At 31.3% G+C, this 23,354-nt stretch overlaps 1 protein-coding gene and 1 long non-coding RNA gene across 3 annotated transcripts in view; one reads left to right on the top strand and one right to left on the bottom strand.

Moving 5' to 3' along the window:
• LOC117609045 (uncharacterized) overlaps positions 1–23,354 on the top strand; it is an 85,741-nt gene that overhangs the window by 36,669 nt on the left and 25,718 nt on the right. Inside the window, exon 2 of the mRNA XM_034334884.2 lies at positions 5,688–5,873. Within this exon, the coding sequence (XP_034190775.2) occupies positions 5,688–5,873 (186 nt within the window). The remainder of the gene's footprint in view (positions 1–5,687; positions 5,874–23,354) is intronic.
• Positions 10,006–23,354, bottom strand: part of LOC117609053 (uncharacterized) — a 29,595-nt gene continuing 16,246 nt past the window's right edge. Inside the window, exons 1-3 of one of the 2 annotated variants that reach the window (XR_013063402.1) lie at positions 20,094–20,436; positions 16,383–16,540; positions 10,006–10,971 (exon numbers count right to left, since the gene is read on the bottom strand). This is a non-coding gene — a long non-coding RNA (uncharacterized LOC117609053). Of the gene's footprint in view, positions 10,972–16,382; positions 16,541–20,093; positions 20,437–23,354 lie in introns of those variants that run through there. The other variant, XR_004582493.2, reaches the window with a different exon arrangement.

Below are 23,354 nucleotides of genomic sequence, written 5' to 3'. Positions count from 1 at the left end.
ATTTAGGTATAGAATTGGCAAATGTAGAAGTACACCATAAATTTTTCATTGCAGTGCTAAATATACTTTAAAGAGGCGTGAGTTACAAACCATGGAAAGGAGTAGCCTAATAACAAGTGAATTTTATTTTTAGCGTTGACATAAAACACCTACATGAACATCTGTTTGAAAAAACTTGTAACAGAATGCGGGAAAAGGAAATGAGTAGAGAATATTCTGACTACTACTTTCAGTAATATTATAAATAAAAAATATTTATCACTTCACTAAATGATTAGCATTTGAAGTACGAGATACGGAAATAAATATCTTTCAATCGTGTAATCTTGATAATTTGCAACAAAAAAACTGAGAAATGAAAAAAGAAAATTCAATTTATTTGGTATATAAATTAATTCTGTGGCTTTTCGTTTTTTTAATTGAAGATTTATTTTTAGAAAATCAAAGTAACTTCAATTATTGAAGCAATTTTTATTGTTATATTTTCGCGCCACTTTACAAATACACAGAAGCGCGGGAAAATATTCAAATTTGAAATGATAATTGAAAAATGGTAAAGCACTGAATTATTTTTAGTAATACTAAAAATTAAACTACAACTAATCTAAAATTCTCCAATGAAAATATAATAAACAAATAATCGTATTAAATACAAAGTTATGAAATTGACAAATTAGACACATTTAGATTCAAAGGATTCTAACGACATAGTTAGAAGATAAAATCATTAGTACGGTGATATTATTATTTCTCGCACATTACGCCTAATATTTAAACAGTGACTCTATTGATGTAGATACATATTCACAACGCATAAACTTGTCGACAAGGACAGTTTTCTTAGCTTAAGTGGTGTGCTTCGTTCACAATGTAGATTACCAGTCATAACGTGTAACAAAGTACTCTGTCGTCTCGTTTAATACGTAAGCGTTCGCTATCCGTACAAGATGTTGCAGAACCATCCTACACGACTTCAATTTAATTAAAGTTCAACCAATTCTATTTTTTTTTATTAACACAAAGCCTTTTGACGACAGCTTAAAACTAAATTCACATTGCAAACTTAAGATCTGATATAGTTTGTACGTGGAAAAGATATTTCAATTAATGTGCCAATTAAAATTGTTGCTTTTCGATTCTGATTTACACCTACAGAATGAATAGGTAATAAATTTTCTATTTGTTAATTATGTTAATTGAGTGATAATCGGTATCGTAAGAGAAAGATAATGGAAAAATAATGATTCTAATTATGAGAATTACGGGATAAGGAAGCCAGGTTTATCTGTTTCGGAACAGAAGAGGAAAATGAAGATGAGAATAGCTGCTAGAGCGAAATTATCTGCGGAACACTATATTGACTCAAGACTAACAAAGACCTTTCAGCCTCTAAAATTCTGTTTTACATCTTCCTGCTATTTCCCTTTGAACACGAGCTACACAATCTTCTATTTAAGGAAAAAGATAAAAAAAGTAATTAAAAAGTTTAGCAAATAGATTAATACAAAATTGAAGTGTTTTAGCACCTTGTGTAAAACATTCTTTTCTTTAAATCCGAAAAGGAAGTTAAACTTAAAACTAAATAAATTTCAAGAAATAATAATAAAAATCAATCAATCAGTCAGAAAATAAAATTTCTCATCCACTATTAAGGATAGAAGTAATTAATTTTTGCATTCATGCTCTCAGTTTTCTACCTTATGTTATTTTAATACGATAATACTGTTCTTGAATATTTTTCTTTATTTTCTTTTTCTAATCATTAATTATTCCATTGTATTACATTTAAGGCGTCGCAATTCGTTAGCCACCAACGACCAACATGACAGTGAATGGTGTTAAAAATGGCATTTTACGAAGAAAAACTATTGTTATGAATGAAATATCAGCAAACGTTCTAAAAACTTATGTTACACTTTCGACCCGACGAATTTCGCGAAAACAAGCGACGCGTAATTCGCGATAGATCATTCTATCGCGTAACCGCGAAATTATGTCACGCCCAAGTGTGATTCTTGTCCAAGCTGGAGGATTACGTCATGTCGATGCTTGAAGGCAAGTATGTGCTGGCATAACATATTTGGAAGATCGTTTCGTACCGAGGTCGTCATGTAAAAATGAACAGATAAGACCGACAAAGAATCAAAATCCGCAATAAGTTACGAGTTCGTTTAAGAAGCGAGAACCATTCGTTTGTATCTCCCCGTATAAGCTCACCTACTTTCTCATAAAAGAAAACCGTGGCCATTATTGAATTTATAGTTCAATGTTTTATTAAAAATCTAGAACGAATATTAACCCACTGATTCTCAGAGGTTTAAAGTACATTGTTTTCAAGATAGTACTTTTTATTACAAATAAAAGTAAATATAAACTGATAGGAAAATAAATAAGTCTCTACTTATATTAAAAGTATTGATACTATAAAAATTTAATAAAACTAAAAGAACAAAATTGTGATGAAAGCATAGCAAAATGTGGGATATACGCAGTTTTGGGTGTTAATGGGTTCATACAGGACCGAATTACGATCCCTGGAGCCCGGGGCTATCAAACATTTGAGGGTTGATTCAAAAATTGAAATTCATTTTAAATAAAATTAAATAATATTTAATCGTAAAGAAAAAGGCATCAGTAAACATTTCATTTAATATTTGTTGACATAGCAAATGGAAGCCTTAAAAGAAATCTCCTGGAAAATGGGGACCGGGACTGTAACCCTCCTTAGGCCCCATTGATCCGGCGCTGGGTTAATGTTTAAACGAGTTCTAAATTATAAAAGATAAAATGTGTCATAGTTCAAGAATTAAGAAAATTATTCGCCATTGTATTTTGTTATAAACTGATACATGCATCTGATTGAAAGAAATGATTTATGATTTATACTGAAAAGTCTCAAAATCTAAATTATTTATTTAGAAATTAGAAATATAAATCCACTCGAAAAAAAAAAAAAAAATATGTACTGATACTGTTTGCTGTGTGTCAACGATAATCATTAAAACCTCGTAAATATTGTATTATTACAAGACATAATTGCTGGAGTACGTTTCATTTTATCTTTCTCTCAGATTCAAGCGAAAGTTCCAAAGTTCGGAAGAAATTCTTATGATAATGAAATAACCATCCTCAATTTATGTAATGTTCATTCAAAAACTGTGTCTGTATCTTTCATGAATTCACTGACATGAACATAATTTTCATTGAGCAATATTCCCACAAAGTATTACAAGATAAATCTGTCCCCTGATTCATAACATTTCTCAGAAAATATTTTACTAATTTAAACAAAAACCAATGAAAGTAGGATAAATATAGCCAGAATCGGATTGAGATTCCTGGAGCCCCGAGCTATCAAACCTCCGAGGACTCCTTTGATGAATATTATTAAAAAATTGAAATTTATTCTAAATATAATTAAATAACATTTAATATTTAGTAAAAAATAGATTATATTCAATATCTTTTAACATAGTATAAAAGGTTTATAATGGGGCCTGGGGCTATAACACTCCTTAAACTTCCGTTTAATCCGATAGTGAATGTAACATAATTGTAATTTTCTATAATTAGGCATTAGAATTTAATTTGTTTTTTCGCCTATTTATAAACATTTATTTTTAATGCCAATTTTTGTACATACAAATTTTTATATTACTTTCTTCTTATGAAACATGTTTACAAATGCTCAGTGACTATACTGAAAAATAACAATTAGATATAATTATTTTTTTTACTATTCATATTTCTTTTGAAAGAACATATAACTTACTTGTTAAATGACCTCCAATCATCATAAGGGTTCGATGCATCCTGCGGTTCTTGGAAGAATTGTAAAAATCTAAAGCGGTCAGGATACCTTGACACGCGATTGAAAACAAGGTGACTTGTCACGACCAATCACGTAGGTGGCATTAAAGTGATGCATTAATGCAATAGTGACCTTGATTCTATATAATCTTTCGGTCGTGGGCGGATGCTGAAGCGCGGTTTCGCATCTTTCTTTTGTTACACGAATCCGTTCGTTATTAAAATCTTCGAACTCGACTGGCTTCGAATTACCGTGCTTCTGTTTAAAAAGAAACAGCGCAGCCTTCCTCGGTAAACATTCGGTTCGTGAACTCAATCCGGATTCGCAAATATTTTTGTAAGGCTCTCGAACGATTCCTGGAAAAGTATGGAGAAACGACGGCGAGGAAAGAATATGCTTTGATGTCGTTACGCAACATCGGATTTAATGATTTTCCGCTTTTGTATATTTTTAGAGATTTGCTAATATGATCCGTTTAAAAGTTCCATTTCTCCCAGTACTGTTCTTTTCTTTAATTTTTTTTTTATGAGTATTAACTTGAAAATGTTTACAACGGTAATTATTATTCATTTCCTTTTACTATTTTGAAAAAAGAATGTTTTTTTTTATCATTTTGATCAGTCAATAGAAAATAATCAAAAGCAACAAAAGCTACACGGTAATTTCTAATGAAAAATGTACAAAAGAAAATTAATCATATTTAAAATAGTCTTTGATTGTTTCTTAGCTCATTCATCACGATCGCAACAGCGTGCAATTGCTTTGAGCTCGAACCTATAAAGTGTTCCAGCATACCGCTAAGGTTAACGCTCCAAATTTCTATATTCAACTTCGAGCAACAAACACGTGAGCACCTGAATAACCAACTGCTACGCGAATAACCAAGGAAACACAAACGCGTGCGTTCCATTTTTTTAACACGAGAGATTCTCCTGCATCGTGTTCACATCCACGGGTCGTAAGGATCCTGTGTGTACAGCTGATGAAAACGATACAGTAGAGCAGTAAAATCAGCAAACACGTTTTAAACATGTAGACGAGAAATTTGTGGCATACATAGAGTATGAAGTTTAATCTTACTTGAGATCATACAAAATGTAGTAATACCTACCAAATTATCTCTAACATCATAATGACAGAATCTATATAAATAAAAATTAAATGCTGTTCGTTGGTAAGCGCATCACTTGAGAACGGCTGGACCGATTTGGCTAATTTTTTTTTTTTAAATGTTCATAATAGTCTGAATAAGGTTTTTAGGGAAAGAAAAATTAAAAAAGTTGCCCGGAAAAATGGAAAATTCGGGAAAAAATAAAAGTGCTTTTTTCTATGGGATTTTTGTATGAACTAAAGACCATAACTCACCATTCGAACGATGGATATGGGTAATTCTCTTTTTGTTTTGTTCATTATGGCCCTGGAAAAGTTTTCAGGAAAAAAAATTCGAGACTATTACAAAGGAAAATGGGAAAATTCGGACAAACTGCAAAAATTAAAATTTTTGAAACGGTACAAGTAGCAAGTTGATATGTTTGGCTGGGCATTATTGGTTCCCAATGAGTCCGTCGTCGAGCACAGCGTCGAATTTTTATTAGAGAAACGAGAAACAAAGTAAAAATGAGAAAAAATACGTTGTTTATACATTTCCAATAGCTTTTTACAAATTCACAAACCGATCACAAACAAATTTATTGAAATTTGGGCAGGACAAGGTCTATCGGGTCAAGCATAAAGCAAATTGCAACAACTAAACCAATGTTACAAAATAATAATATTGACCATGCACCGTGAACCACCACTGTTGTACTTCAATGTACTTCATAGAAAATATTAATGAACCTTTTTTAATCGATACTTTTCCTTTTATTTGCTTCAGATATGCAGAGATCCGTACAAATGCGATTGCAAGGGAATAAAAGGTATTCCTGGATTTATTGGGATCACTGGACCACAGGGACCGGAAGGACTTCCGGGTGACATCGGTCCGGATGGTCCTCCCGGTCCAAAGGGTGAGAAGGGAGCTGGTGGAGAACTGGGTGGAACTGGAGAGAAAGGCTACAGGGTGAGTGAACAATTTTTAACAATTGCTAATATTTTATCAGCTACTTAATTAATTAGCGCATTTAAAAATAATAATTTATGCAATCATTCAACCGCATATGATTATGATAAAATGCAGAGTCGTTAAACCTTTCCCAATATTTATCAATTTTTAATTTTTAATTATGCCCCGATGTTAAAGATATTACATTTCTTATAATTGTAAAGTTAAAAGTAAATTGGGATACTTGAAACGAAATAAACTTAAAAAGTTTGTAGAATAGAATACAGCGATTAATGAATCTATGATGAAAACGTTTTGAATTTTCTCGTGATCATTACAAAATTCGTAAAATAAAATTGAAATACATTTTGAATGATTATGAAGTCGCACGCGTTTTTACCGAGAGATATAAATGTCGTGTTACATTGAAAGATAAATATACAAGTTGGAAACATGTTTTACACTATACCGGCACAATTTTTAGTAACTGACGCAATTACATCATGAAAATCTTAATGAGAGCTACAGATGCCTTTTTTTCGTATCTTTACGATTCAAGCTCAACGAGGTGGGCGTATTATCGAAAAATAAAATACATATGAGTTATCCAAATCTGTAATATTGCAGATGCGTCTTAATTGCTTCCGCACTCTATGGTCATTTTTTATGAGAATCGCTTGAATTAGCCCTCCATAATTCAACAAGATATTTATTCTTTCGCGTGGAGTCATGACTATTACATTTTTCCTCTTGCACGTTAGCAATATGAATGTTTATTATGAAAACGTATTCACCTTGAAATTGTTTAACACTAAGTCTAATATACGTGGGACTGAACGCACTTAGCATATGAGGAATCTGTTATAGAAAAAAAAATAGTGTTGTAATAATAAAAAATTATAACACATATAATAATGTTCTGCTAATAGTAGTTCATCTATCTGATTATATTTTCTCTCAACATATTGTAAATAAATATCAATGCATATTCAGTCCCTGATTTTTGAAGTAAAAAAATATTTCTTTTTTACATTTTCTTTTCTACAATTTTAGTATCCAAAAATCTTTTTATTTACAAGTTTAATTTAAAAACTTTCAGCAAACAGCAGCCGTTTTTTATGTTTTTTGATAAATTTATATATTTGCAAAAATAGGTATACAAATTCTTTTACTTAAATAAAGGTAGTACTTATTTCTTAAGTTGAATTTTTAATTATTTTCGAATAAACACTGCACATCTACTTAATAAAAAATACATTTTCAATTCTAAAATTGATATGGAATAGTTGCAATTAAATCTTTAAACTTCGATTCGAAAATGACAGATGTAATTAACAATCAAAACTAAGAGTTTCCAATTAAATAACAAAATTGCTTTGTATTACAGTTAAAATTTCTTTATCAAAAAATAAATTTTCAATAAAACGTCAGAAAAAAACACAATTAGAGTGAAACTAGTTTTTTTTTTAACTCAACTCAAATAAAAAAGAAAAGAAACTGAAAAAATTATGTCAGATACAATCAAGAACTAATTTGATTCGCGTGTGCTACTGTGCGAGTTAACGAGGATGTCAGGCGCGCGTTTTTCTTCGTTTTTTGATGAAATTATTCCCGGATGCTCGTGTATACATATACGCGTATCGAAGAAGGGATAAAAAAATCGTCATGGCGTCACCGACCAGAAAGTCGTTTCCAAATGCGGAGGACGAAAGAGAATTGCCGATGGACTCCCACGAAGTCCGCCCGCACTCGATGCTCTGGCACACAGAAGTACCGCGAATTCGTTGTTTCGCAACTCGTTTCAGCCCTCTGCCGATATGACGTGATGTGACGGGACGTGACACGAAAATGATAGTCTCCCAACGAGACATGTTTCTTCTTCGAACCAAGATCACATCTCGACTGTATCTGATCGCGTTGCTTTTTTGACAAACGTCAAAGATCGGAGTGATCGACGATCATTGCACATTACATGAGAACTAAAGAAATTTCGATGTATAAATACGAATGTTTGAAATTGGATTTTTATTTGCCAAATTTGATTTTTAACAAGAAAGTTCGGACTTTTTTTTCTGAGTTACATAATGTAAAATTGTAGATTTTATTAATGAATAAAATTAATAGTAATCGAAAAGTATATTTTGACAAGTTGTACTATGGTATTTTAGTATGATATTTAAGTACTAGTCGAAATTTAATTTCTATTTAAATCAGAATTAGTACATATTTATAATACTAATTATTACAGATGAATGTGAATGATAATTCAAGCTCAATTTTCAAATTATGAAAGAAACGATAAACCTTTTTTAATTTATAAACTCCTATACAACGTTTGCTTACAATTCTTTCAGAAAAAGTTCATAAATTTTTCAGTACATAAAATTCTATATACTCTCAATATACAATTACTTATAATGCTCCATAATAAGTATATATCATTCAACCTTCGGGTAGTGGACCATGGAGAGAATCACGGTTTTAATTCAATTTTGTGTTTCATATTATTTTCATTTTCTAAATTTTACACTGTTTCTTTAAAGATTATTCTTCCAACATATAAAACCCTTTTATTTAAAAATTATACATTTAATTTTAGATTGATTTTGTAAGTGTGGGTCACGATTGACCGAGACTCCGTTGTTCAAAGATTAAAAAAGTACCTATATCTACTACTGATATATATTTTTTTAAATAGTAGATGATTTATTCCCTGGGTATTTGGTAATAAATCTAATTGTAATACTTACTTCTCGCTTTAATGCGATGACACCTCTTCTTATTAACATCGTATTAAAAAGAAGAAGAATTCAAGAGCCTGGTATAGAAAAAGGCGTTTAAAAAATGAAATTCCCATTAAAAATAGAAAGAAATAAGTCATCAATCATACTTTCAAAAAGTTCAATAACACATATAATATATATTTTTTTTAATTGTTTTCACCCGTAAAATACAAATATTCAATCGTATTTTTATTAATACGTTGAATGCCACAGGAGGAGTCATCGGTGAGCGGCTTCGCAAATTACCATACACATACCTAAATAATAGAAAACAATAGAAAAATATTATTTTAAATAGCATTGCCATTGTACAAATAATGTATAACAGTAAATAGAAAGCTTAAAATTTGAAATTTGAAAATGAACTATTCCTATGTTTAATACATATAATTAGAGCTTCAGTACGTCTCACAACAAATGTTCAACGTGTTAAAATGCAACACTTTAAAAAAGATATTTAAATAGAAATTACATAAGAAAAGTATCAGAAGGAGAACTGAGGATGAAATGACAAGATGATAAAACAATTTATCAAAAGGATGCAAAGCAATTTTAAGAGTTGTTAGCTCTTAACGAACCTCTATCAGTTTGCGGTCAGATAAGACTTTACGAGTTCTTCTTTCCCTCTTTTTTTTTCACCACGGCATGTACGGATTGCATCTTTACAACAGGGAGCAAGCGGTTCCAAACGAGTCATCTGCATGACGTCATGGCCCTTTCTGGTACCGCTGCATCGAGCGACCTTTTGGGCCATTGCAGTGTTGCCAGTATTTTCTCGAAACCTTTTGACCTCTTTTTTTTTGTTACTTCAAAGATACGATGAATAGAATGAACGATGGTTTAATTAAGCCTGACATTGTTGGCAATTTCCATGAAACGATTGTCATCAAATAATTAAAGTTCGTGGACGTCTGAAGTTTATATTTGAAACTTAAGGTTTCCATAGATAGATAGAAACATTATAAAATTTTATTGATCTCCATGACTTTTTATGTACGCGAAATATTTTTGCAGAAAGACCATTATCTTTCATACTGAAGTATATAAAATTTGTGCGATCACCTAAAAAAAATTTGGAATAAATCAAGCGTAAAATTATATACAGTTTTGGTAAACAATTTGATCCGCATGAACTACATAGATTTGTGGTGTTAAATTTGCATTTCTCTAAATTGAAGATTTAAAAAGATATAGGTATTAAATAATTTTAATTTTTTTAAGTTTCTTTGTTTTAATAATACATTGGAGAAAATTACTTACAAACAATAGTCAACTATTTAAATAAACAATCATCACTAATAATTTATATAAATCAATAAGTGGTGATTTTTTTATCAGACTTTTTCAAATTAATTAACTTCGTTCAACATAATCACAAAATTTACAAATTTCTTATGAAATAAAAATTCAACCGATCTTAAAATTAATTCATCACTTCAATATTAGTTAATCACATTTAATCACCCTTCAATATAAGAACATTGTTCATCATCAACCCCATTTTCATTAATCAAAGGAAGTATCATAAATCAAACCTATCAGTTTCTGTCCTAAACGTCAATAAAATTAGCTTGGCTATCAGCAACGATTAAAATTACATTAACCATCAGTGTAAGAAGAACTTGTCGTATTTTAGATATCAAATAAGCCTCCCAGTGTCCTAGCAATTATAATGAATTCACAACGAAGAGTAACAATATTCAATGATACCGTCGAGTAATTTCATGGAACGGTCTTATTTAAAACTTTGCGTAATTATTTACATAGTTCTATCAAAATAGATTTGATTTGCGAATGGATGTAGGAGGAACGATACGTTCAAAACATCCAAAAACGTAGGAGAGACGTGTGATGATAAAACGAGAGAATATAGATAAAAATCAATATCCTGACAATTTTTTCATTTATTCAAGAATATCGAACGACAATGCTGATATCCAGGCCAGTTGTATGCAAATTTCATGGGACTGATCGTCGTAAATCTTTGAATACGTCTGGCTATGGCGATCGTAAAGTGGAAACGAACACGTTCGATTATCCTGGTCGTCGTTTTGACGAGATTGTTAGCATTTATCATTACTTTTCTTCCAATTCACAAAGTTTTATACGCTGCGCTGGTTCAATGTTGCCTGCTTGAGGTAACAATTTCTCGAGAGAACACGAAATCCTGTTGCAAAAGGAGCGCTCGCTGATGTCATGGTCCTTTCTGGAGAACGGATGTTGCGTTCAATGCAGCAAACGAAAAAATGGACACTCCTCTTCGTGGTTTCTTCGACCCTGCTTGTACGACGAGTTTGCTAGAAACTTGATATCTGATTGCATTCAAATGTTGACTGAAACCACAAATTTAAACAGAATGAAATTATCAAAAAAGAACGAAGGAAAAAGAAATTTGAAATACCATTACTATTAATGTTATATAATTTAAATACCATTGTTATTAATGTTATATAATAATAATAAACCTTATATTTTATAACATTCGACAGTACTACACTGATAGTATGAATTGAAAAATTGAAAATTAAAATTTCAAAATCCACAGGAGTATTCGTTGTAAATTATTCATTGTAAAAATTTAGTTCTCTAATTTTATTTTCCATCTACAGTATAGTATTACTTACTAATATCTCGTTATGTTTTCATTTTTGGAAAAATTTATAGAGTAAACTGCTAATAATTACACGTTACTTTTTAAAAATATTAAGTTTCTAACAAATAAAAGTACTTGAATTTCTTGATGATATTTGTAGTATAGTAAGGGAATTAAATTAAAAAAGAAAACATTTGAACTTTTCTATGTTTAAAACGTGAAGTATCAATATAAAAAATAAACTGATGTAAGACGAACTGTAAAATAGAAGTAGCATGATGTCATGGCTTTTTTTCGTTGACCAGATGTTCTTGTTTGATGGGGTATGCTTTCACATAAACGATCGAACAAACGCAAATGAATTCTCCTCTAGATTTTAAAACGATATCCAGACATTTTGATTCTATTTATAATAGATACTTTAAATAAATATGTACCGTTCATTAATGTGAATCCAAAGCTAAAAATCTCTGCAATTTCATAAAATTCATTCCATAATTATTGTTCGACTTATTTTTCTACAATGTGTTACGAGTTTGATTCCATTTCCTACTGCGACTACAACTATCAATAATTTCTAACAAAACTTTCTTAAGTCAATAAAATCATTTGAAAACTATTATTATTTTTCCAAAAAGAACATCTCAGAAATTGAACTAGTCTTTGGCAATTTCTTTTCTCTTCCCTTTATGAAAATATTTACTCAATATGTAAATCTCAGAATCTAATAATTGTTCAATCACTTTATCCTAATACATTTCTATGCAAAATGACATGAAAAATTGACTTATGTACATTATTTTACTATTCTTTCTTTACTTTATAAGAATTATAGGGGCATATACATATTGCATTTTAAATAAAGAAGATATAATCATATGAATTACTTAAATTTCTACCCAAAGCAAACTATGACTGCTCTTGTTTTTCTGTTCTACTGAAAAGCAATGGAAATGGACTTGGATTAGTCTGGCTGTCAGATACAGATTTATTGATACAATAGAATTAATTGTAGACTTTTTACTTGGCTCATCGAATACCAACATGAAAAAATTCTATATCAACATACAATATTCTGAGGATATTTCGGATGATGTCCTTATAAGAAAAATGAAAAATTCGAAACTTTACACTTTTCCCAAAAGTTCACAAGAGTTTCCAAAACTTAATAATTAGCTTCCGATTCACTGGCAGTTAAAACGTTCGTAAATTCACCCGATATTCCTGGTAAATAAGCAAATAAATAAATAAATGAAAAGAAATCAATCTCCATTTTTCGATCGCAACAGAATGGTTAAATTCGAACAAAAGCGGCAGACCTCGCTCCGAAATTACCGAGTACGTAGTGGGAATGGCACAATTCTACGCTTTGGGTTAACGATTCGGCCCAGGCCGGCGAATGTAGGCGTTAATGATAAATTACAGCATCTCGCGTTCCTCGCGTTTGGCATTGATCCCTATCTACGTAACGATTACCCAGATATTACATATTACGTGCATACCCACGTGCTGCGACTACATACTTTGTACGACGGGTCGATGAAGTCGTCGTCTACGTCGTTGTCTCGTTATCAGGATTGGCACGAATTAACGTTGGAAACGCGGACCTTTCCTGTTGCAGTTCCGTCCTGAGATTGCTCGATTGCCGGTTTCTCGCGTTTTCCTCTGCGTTACACGCGACCGCGTTAATATTTCCGTTTTAAATGAGTACACACAGCCGAGTTTTCGACCATCGATACCAACGATCATAGGTATATGATATTGAATTTCAATGTTTTTAATTCTTTTTTTTTGTTTAATTCACATAAGCAAAAAAATGTTATAAACATGGGTATAATAAAAATTATTCATTTTGAAATTACAAAATGATTTGAATTATAAGCTTGTAAGAGAATGAATAAAAAAAGAAAAAGTGAAACTAAATGTTTCGTGTGGTACTTTACTTTATGTACTGCTTTGTAACTCTAATCACGTATTTCACTTGAATACCTGAAATCGAATTTATCGTTCTTTTCTACATGTATTACAATGAATCACAGAAAGTTAATCCTTCACTTTTTGTTCTTTGCAAAGAGGATTTTAAATGTACTGTGTTCTGTATTTATTACAGAGACCAGAGGAATAAAACTAATGTTTTGTTTTAGTAAGAATTTAGTGAATAGGAAATATTCATGAATGAATTTCAATAGCCCTAATACCAAATAAGAAACTTTCATAACATCATTAAATAATTAATAAGGGGTTAATTGGAAACCAGGCACATGTCGTATTTTTTACCATTAATTAAAAACAAAAATAATTTTTCCTTCAACTTGCTTTTTCCTAAAATAATAAAACAGTGACATTTGCCTCTTTTCCATTTTCATTCAGCCTCTTCCTAAATTTTCATTCCCCTTCTAATAACATTAGAACTATTACCAGTTTCCCAGCACGTTTTGCTATCACCCCAAAAGAAATAAATTCGACTCATCAAAGAGCCTATTAATATCGGCGAAACCTTTTTGTCCCGTAAACAATTGGAAAATCCTAGTTGTTCCACGTGGCGATCATCAAGCTGATCAAAGAGCAAGTTAAAAGCTAGCGTGAAAATACACGGGGTTGGAAAAAAAGGAAGAAGAAGAGACCTACGTCTACGCCCACGCGGTAATGGAGACGACGATGTTGACGAGGCCGGGACGAGCACGTGTTACCCCTATTTTGTTTCGCTTCAACGAAGTAGGGTATCTAAGCGCCGATAAAGAAATCTCAGTTTCACCGACGATATACGCCTCTCTGCCACGCGGCTATCCTTCTTTGATACCGAACAACCTACGTGCCATTAACCCCTCGTGACATTCGCACTTTGTACCACCCTGTCACCGATACAAGAAAAACTTACGACTTGTATCACGGATTCGACTCGTAACAAACTATGAATGACGATTTCTTTCCACTTGACGTAATTCGTATTTTTGTCTGAGGTAGGTCAAATCCCAAAGAGTCCAACTCTTGCTTTATTTTAACATAGTTTTCATTCATAATTTCGATTAATAAGATATACAGTGGTACCTCGGTATACGTCTGCTTTGGAATACGTCCAATTCGGAATACGTCCTGTTTGGTCGTGACAAATTTCACTCGGTATACGACATACATTTTTTCTGTGAATTTTGCGCCATTTTTAAATAATTATCTCAGAGAAAAAATTAAATTAATAATCAATTATATTCGGAGTTGATGTATTATTAACTGACTGATCATACAAGTAAGGATATCATGTAACAAACAATAACCGCAAAACAGGAGGCAATAAAATTTATTCCATTTGGTTTGTTAATTTAGAATCTATCATTAGGTTACATTTATATTTGACAAATTAATTATGTTAAATAAACTAGTGAATATTTTTTATAAACTTCTAGGAAATCGTTTAAACGCTGCTCATGACATAAACAGTATTTAAATTATTTTACAACCCCATTAATGTAGGTATAATATCAATAAGATTTTTTTTTTACATGAGAACGGATTAATCATTTTTACATTACTTCTTATGGGAAAGGTTGGTATGGTATACGTCCTATTCGGTATAAATCCAAACATCAGGAACGAATTAAGGTCGTATACCGAGGTACCACTGTATTTGTATACATATTTTGTATTTAATTGTACATTTCCTACATAATTAATCAAAAATATTTTCTTGGTCTTAATTAATAACACAGAAAATTCGGACGATCACGAGTGCAACAAGATGCATTTTGCAACTACCTGTTGCACGTTAAAAAATGAATGTCACTGGATATGAACACAATGAACTCGCGCAAGATAAATCGAAAATTGGGCTAATCTTTTTCAATTCATATTCAACCCATTGTTGATTTGCCGGTACATTTCATGGAGCGATAAGATACATCGAAAGTTGATAACAGCCACGGAACGGATACACGCGAGCGAGTCCTACGCGCTCGCTCGTCCTCCCATATCACAGAATGCGGGGGTGAGAAACGTTTCCGTTCTGCCATCGTCTACGTATCACTTTAATCTAATACCTCCAACTTTCAGACCATACTTTCGGCGCAAAAAACTCAGTGAATACGAAATTTCACCTAACTTATGGAGTTTCATAAAAGAAGAAAAAACGATACTTTAGTTTAACATTTCTTTTTGGTCGTTAATGTTTCATCAGGATAACAAAATATTTCAATTTATGTAAAAATTAGTATTCAAATATGCAGGAATAAATTTCATACTAATTATTAATTATTTCTTCTTGGTGGCTAAATTTACTTCATTCAAGATTCTACTTTAGCTTTTATTTTCTAATAATGTTATTTATTCTGTAACAAAATTAATTGAACAATTAGAAGCATTAATTCTTTTATCATTCGTAAAGTATTCTGAAAGAAATCATTCCAACATAGTACTCTTAACGCTCTGATTACCGTCCAATTACCGTTTAGCTCATGTCAAAACTTTGTCTAGTCAATTTAATTATCGTATTTTCTTTCTATTACTCGCAAAATTTATTAGAAAACTGTATTTTAATGAAATTGAAAATTTGAAACTCGAAATTCATTTCCTTTATTAAAATCTATAGATTGTTTTTTATATATGAAAATGAAATTTCTTAAAAAAGAGTTCCTTGTTATCTTATCAATACATTTATCCTTTAGAATTATAAGATACAATCATGTAATACGTATAAAAAGTAGCATTGTTCTAAAAGTATTACTCTAAAAAATTAAATTAAATAACGGCTGCAAGAAATAATTCTATTACATATAAAATTCTTTTCTTCATAAAATTCTTTACTACTTCACTCACCGATATACTTACCCCTTCGTTTCGCAAATTGCATTATTATTGAAGATGCAATCACGTAATGCATATAAGAAATAATGCTATTACGAAGACATAACTTTCATAGAACACTTCGCCTCGCAAAGTTACTTATTAGTTCAACGTTCGATGCACTTACCCCATAGTTTCGCAAGCCTTCTAGATCTCCATAACCAAGCTTATTGCTTTAATCAAGGGAACGATTTCAATCGTTCAGTTGAATTTATCTTTCCTCGTGTATTTTCGCAAAATTAGGTCGTCCCATTAAAAGCGTACGCAGAACAGAAGCAAAAGGGGGGGAAGAATGAAAAAAAAGGGAGGATGACATACCACGCGTACTGTGATAACGCACTTCCCATTGACAGATCATTCTCTGCATCCAGCCAACGTGGAACCGGATGTCGAGTGATCTCATATCCAGATACGCTCTTCCTACCCTTCCTTCCTTAACGTCTGACAGCATTTCAGCGAACAATTTATCTATAAACCTAAAACGAAAAAAAAAGCAATTAGTTTCGATAACGAAGTTAATTGACTATCAGCTGGCACGTTCGTTAAAGTGTAATCGGATGACCGATCCTGCTAATTGAAAATCGTCAACGTATTTTCTCCATCAAATTGTGCGATATTTTAATAAGCGGTGTCAATCAAAATAACGTCTGTGTCGAGCGAATATTTTTCCCTCTGGTATCCTTTGTAACGTTAATGTATGTAATATCAATAATTCAATATTTATTGGGTAACAATGGTTCTGCGGAATTGCTGATATTTGCAATGAAATGTAAAAATTATTACCTCTGTTTATGGTTTAATTATACAAACGATTGAACAACCTTGGCCAAAGGTATTAAGCACTGTTATTACAACTTTCAATTGGCCTAACGGAATATTGCAAAATTTTAATAAAAAATGTTTATCTTTATATTTCAGTAACATAATTTTTTTTCTGACGCAAAAATAGTTTTAAATAATTTATGTTTTATAGGGTGCTTAATACTTTTGGCCAAGGCTGTAGAATGTAGAGAATATTTTGGAAAAATATTTCGATGATTTCATTGTAACAAAATTCTTTTTCAAATTTCATTAATAGGCTCATCGGTGCTCGACTAAAATCCAATTAATAAATGTTTGATTACTATTGATTCGTTGGTTGAAATAAAAAAATTACGTGTGTTTCAATGAAGGAAAAATTTAAAATAAAGGTTGCTGCTCTCGATTTTCTAATTAGTTGAAACTTTTCAAAAATTTTCATTGCAAAGTATGGTAAATTTACCACCTATTTCTATGCAAAACCTGTATTTCGATAATAAAATAACACAATATTTAACTACATTTTACTTATTAACCAAAGCTTGTTATAAGGTAAAAAATAATTTAGTATTATGAATCGAAAAAAAGTTCTCTACCATTGAAACGATCGAATATTTTGTTACATTTTTTTTGTTAAGGGAAAATTTAAAATATGGGTTGGTGCTTTCAATTTTCTAATTAGTTGAAACTTTTCAAAAATTTTCATCGCAAAGTATAGTAAATTTGCCACCTATTTCTATGCGAAACATTGTGTATTTCGATAATAAAATAACACAATATTTAACTACATTTTACTTATTAACCAAAGCTTGTGATAAGCTAAAAAATAATTTAGTATTATGAATCAAAAAAAAGTTCTCTACCATTGAAACGATCGAATTTTTTGTTACATTTTTTTTATTAAGGGAAAATTTAAAATATGGGTTGGTGCTTTCAATTTTCTAATTAGTTGAAACTTTTCAAAAATTTTCATCGCAAAATATAGTAAATTTGCCACCTATTTCTATGCAAAACCTGTATTTCGATAATAAAATAACACAATATTTAACTACATTTTACTTATTAACCAAAGCTTGTTATAAGCTAAAAAATAATTTAGTATTATGAATCGAAAAAAAGTTGTCTACCATTGAAATGATTGAATTTTTTGTTACATTTTTTTGTTAAACCTATCATTCACATTTCATGGAAAATATGTACGCACCACACTCAACGCATGCTTTCGGCGTGCGTTTTAAATTCGGTGTACTCCATTTAAGGGTTTGATTTATGACTCGTCATCGTAAATTCAGTTCTTTCCGTGAATTCACACCAAGCCAGCCAATCAGTGCAAGCCTTTAAAAGGAAGTGTGTCAATTTGTATCGAAAGTGACCATACTTGGTAGACATCGGTATCTTCAACCTTCCAGTTACTGGTATTCTTAGCTTGTAAATTCACCTTTCCCGAGGGTAAAGAAACTTCCTGACTCTTATTTTCTTCTCGCTCAAAACTTTCTTGAATCATGACAAATGTTGTGGTATTTTTCTCACTTGCATCGCACATTTGGATTTGCATAAAATATGTTAATCTTTCGATAGGAGTCCAATTAACAGGTTCGTTGCGAACCGTGGACCGCGAATATTCACTAATAGAATAGTAATTATTACAATATTATTATGATTATTAATATCAATGTTGATGATATTAATTGAGCTTGACGCGACTCCACAACATTCATGGCGACTGTGTTAATCGCCATTACCTAAAGCATTCATCAAATTTGACAATTTTCTGAAAAATAAAAATTTCAAAAAAATTTCTTATCCTTAATTTGACATTATTTTCAATTCTAAAATACTGATTGTAATATTCAACGAATAATTTAAAATAATTTTAATAAACAGAAAAAAATACTAGACTGCAGAGTGTAAAAGTGTTTGTAATAAGACCTAAATTAAGCATCAAAAATGAAGTTATTTCAAGCTCGAGATAAAACGACAGAGCAATTACAAATCATTTCAAGCATAATGAAATTTGGTTTAAACACAAAGTTGTCCCTTATGCGCCGATCAATCTTCGTCTGTTTGTTAATGAACTATTTGACAAATGCAATGCGGCCGGTAAAATGCCAAAATCACTCGATCGACAAAGGTATTCGACTCAATACTCGTTCGCTAATATTTCGGCGTTGCGCATTTGTTCGGTCATAATTAGTAAAACGCGCATGATTTTAATAAAAGCCAGTTGAAATATCTTGCAATTACAAACGGTTTGTGGTTCTATGAATTTGTCAAGGACAATAACTGTCCAATCTATGCCCTATTCTCTTTCCCCGTTTATCTTCTTTGAATCTACGAAAAACATATTTTAAATTTTCATTATAGGCTCACATAGAGAAGTTGAAAAATTGCCTTTTACTATTTCTTTCCCCATTTCGACAAATTGTAATTTTTTAAAACGACAAAAGTATATATCCTAGTAAATTAATTTATATAACTTCTCGAAAAACCCCAAGTCATGTGGTCCAATTTTAAATGAGGTATCCTGTTTTAAACGGTGCGGTGGTCGAATACTTTTGCACGCCACTGTATATCATATATTCATATAGTGAAATAAAATCTTATAATTGATTATTAATTTTCCAAAATATCCATTCGTTTATTTATCTATCAATGTTCAGATTTTTTTCAATGGCGGATTCAAGAGTCTTTCTCGTCGTATAAAGGTACCCGAGTACATAGGTATACCCCTTTTTGCAAGATTGAAAATTTGCTTGTAATTTATATTTTAATATCTGTTTAGGTACCTATATATCTAAAAAATTTGGATGTGTTTCCGAATGGCCCCACCAAAATTGAGAACTCAGGTTCGGTATATAACATAAGTTGACTACAAGAAACCGATTGAAGTTAGTTTCAGAGCTGGATGTCTTACCGTTTTCGAGATATCGTAAGGTTAGATTAGGTTAGGTTCTGTGTATGCGCAGTACCGAATAGCGCATACGCAGTATTGAATAGCGTATGCTCAGTATCGAATAGCACATACGTAGTCCCAAAATTGCACAAATATTTCTTACCACGATATCTCAAAAACAGTAAGACATCACATCCAGCTCTGAAACCAATTTTAATCGGGTTCTGGTAGTCAATTTAGGTTGTATACCGAACCTGAGTTCTCAATTTTGGTGGAGCCATTCGGAAACTTATTCAAAAGTTTTTTTCGTGACATAATATTTTTGTATATTTTGTTACCCTTGGGATCCGATTGCTCCTATTCCCCTCCTTCTGGGTTAGCCATTGATTTTTTTCTGATATTCGTTATACTTTCTTTTTTCATTTTTGATCCTGCGACGAATATTCAACGACGAAAAGATTCGTGTTATCGAGTGAAAAAAAATTTCGCAACCTCGTATTCGCGACGATAACAGCGACTTTCACACGACGTACAAATTCCCGCAAGTGTTAATCATGGTGATGGCTGTCAAACTCGACCGTATCTGACCCGAATACGTTACTTTCGACCATGATTCGATATTAATCGGTCCCGAACAGTCGAGCCACGTCTCGTTCGTTTTCCTTGCAACGTCTCGGAGGACCGCTCGGTCACGAGCAATTAAGATAAATAATTAAGATAAATCAGCGCGTTTGCATAAATAATTCCACGAATCGGTCGGTCGCCTTTTTAATTTTTCAGACGGACGATTATAAATAAGACTCGATTAACGTTTCGCTGAACACGCGGTATTCCTGGTACGCACAGAATCGGGCATAGTTCATCAATTCCGGATGTCGGATATAATTAAGGCGTGAAATACGGGATCATTAAGCTCGCGATGATAAATTTCGTTCGTGCTTGCTCGTAGAACGATCCCGTTTTCATGGCCGATACATCTATTTTCTTTGTACCCTTTTATTTTTACTCATTTGGATACTATATTGCCCTCCTGAACTCAATTATTCTAACATTTATGTTGAAATGTCCCAAAGTAATGATAAAAGATATGAAAAGCACGTAGAACATTCTAACTTCGCTTAAAAGGTAAAAACTATATCAAACTCGACATATTTCAAAATATTTAAAAAAATAAAGGAATAGTAATAGCATAACATACGCCAGCCACTCGCCATCATTCACTATAAAAATAGTCGTCCAATTTACGTCAAGAATCATATATTATTATTATTTTCAATAATTTATATAAAAATAGCTCTCGTGTTACATTATTCCGATCCCTCTTCCTACAACCCTTTATTTTCGCAAAATTATCTACGTCATTTTTTGCAGATTTATAAAATATTCTGTAGTATTTAAACAGTTAAATATGCAAAATTGAGATAAAAGTTGATCTATAATCCTTTAGATTATGGAAGCTGTGAATATTTCAACTAAGCATGTCTTAATGCGTGTTGATGCGATTATTTAAAAATTGATGTGAATTAATGACCTGTATAAAAAAAGAATGTCAAATTATAGAACTAAAGAAAACCACGCGCAATAATTATACAATGTTGTTGCATACTATTTTCAATCAGGCATGTTTCTTGGAAATTATGCAACAGGTTAACTGATAAAGCCGTTTCTTTTTTAAGCTTCTTTAAAAGCTAAGATTTTGTCTGCGTAATCATACGCAAGATAAGTGCGTGGATCGTGACGGAAGAAGATCAATAAGGTTAAGAATTTTCCATTAGAACATAAAAATTTAGGCCTGGATTAGTAAAAGATATAAATGTATAAGAAATTTACAATGTCTCATTCAAATGAAATTTGAATTTTTATATTAAAAATAAAATATAATACGTAATATAAATTATCTGTTCACAAAAATTTCAAGGACTTTGTCGAATCTGGTAAATATGATAAGTGTATCTAAAAGGAAAAGTAAAATGTTCTTGTAGCGATAATCATAACTTTCACATTGCTTTTTATAGAATTGGTATAAAATATTAAAAATGAATGAATTTGAATGAAATCAGTTCGTTAAGCAAATAAATATTAAGTTGGCGACCGTTGCATTTTTCCCTGTAAAATCATCTATAATAATTTAATGAATAATAATTTTCAATCGAAATAAGCATCATTTGACTTAATAAATTTTCATTACATTTATGGTGATTTTTTTTAACCCTTTATTAGAATTTTGAAGCAAAATATATAAAAAAACAAAAATTTAATTATTATCAGACTACTATATTTTATATAGAAAAGTTTGAAAATTATACGAAAAGAATATCGTCTTTATCTGCTTAATTAACCCCATGTAATCGATTGCGTGCAAGAATCTGAAAGTGCATGCGACACCAGGCGAGAATGTGAACATAATGAATTGCATGTGAGCAAATAAAATATCGGTTTACTGTGAGAATTAAATACATCTTATTGCTGTCCACATTTTATTCGAACATTCGTGATTCATAATTTAAGGGTACATGTCAGATATAAATTTCTTTTATTGTGGTGACGGACATACATTTACATTGCTTATAATAAATCAGGCTGCCAAATTTTATTTTACCTATCCTATATTTATCTAAAATAATAATAATAAAAGCTCATAATATATTACATAATTTTTAAATTTATTTTTTTTTTATGTCTGGATTCAAATTTCATTTTTATTAGAACTTACAGACATAATTAAATATAGGTATTAAATTTACCAATATAATTAACAGTATTAATACATCATAGTGAAAATTTATTACAAAGTTTATCAGAGCATCCACAATTTTCCAATGTATCTCCATCAACCTTTTCATAACGATTGCAAGGTTTTTTTAATCCAGATACAAATATAAAATATGCAAAACATGAAAAGTGCATTAATGAAGTTCATGTAATAAAATACTATTTACAGACGAAAGCATATTTTATAGTTTGTACATAATTTCGCTTTGCAATTTATATAATAACGTTGTAATTATGAGCCTGTCATGAGCCTGTAATTCAAAACGTCTGTCTTGCAAGGGTTAAAATATTCATATATTTAATTTTATTCAAAATCATCATGAATTTCTTTTACTTCTCGTTTCACGGAATTATTTAATTCCGTGAAGTATTAATTGTTGTTTTATCAATATTCAAAAATATCACAAAACAACGTAATAATACATTATCAGTAACATTACCATCATTTTGAAGCGGGTGATAAGATGAGCACCAAGTTTCGTATCGCTCAAACAGCCATCATGTTCGCATCAGGATTAGAAACACCCCAGAGATTCGCTGAGGAAGGCAACCGAGTGCAAGAGGGTGCAAACAACCCTCGTTTTTAGACTAGCGTAAATGTTGCGTGAAAAGGCACAAAAAATCGCCAAACTCTTCTTTCTGAGCTCTGTATTCATCCCTCTTTATTCTGTTCTTACTTTTCGTTTATGTTTTTCCTTTTTTTTTAATCAAATAAAATTGACGCAAACATTTTTAAATTGCGAAAGACGAATCAGCCTTTTCACGCTATCGCTAGTTTCTTTGCGCGGTCTCCGCTTCTCGAAGCCAAAGACGATGCATGAACACGC

The sequence above is a fragment of the Osmia lignaria genome, chromosome 14 (assembly GCF_051020975.1).
Source record: "Osmia lignaria lignaria isolate PbOS001 chromosome 14, iyOsmLign1, whole genome shotgun sequence".
Classification (NCBI taxonomy): domain Eukaryota; kingdom Metazoa; phylum Arthropoda; class Insecta; order Hymenoptera; family Megachilidae; genus Osmia; species Osmia lignaria.
The sequence above is the reverse complement of the archived record's forward strand: the minus strand, read 5'-3'. Positions and strand labels throughout refer to the sequence as shown.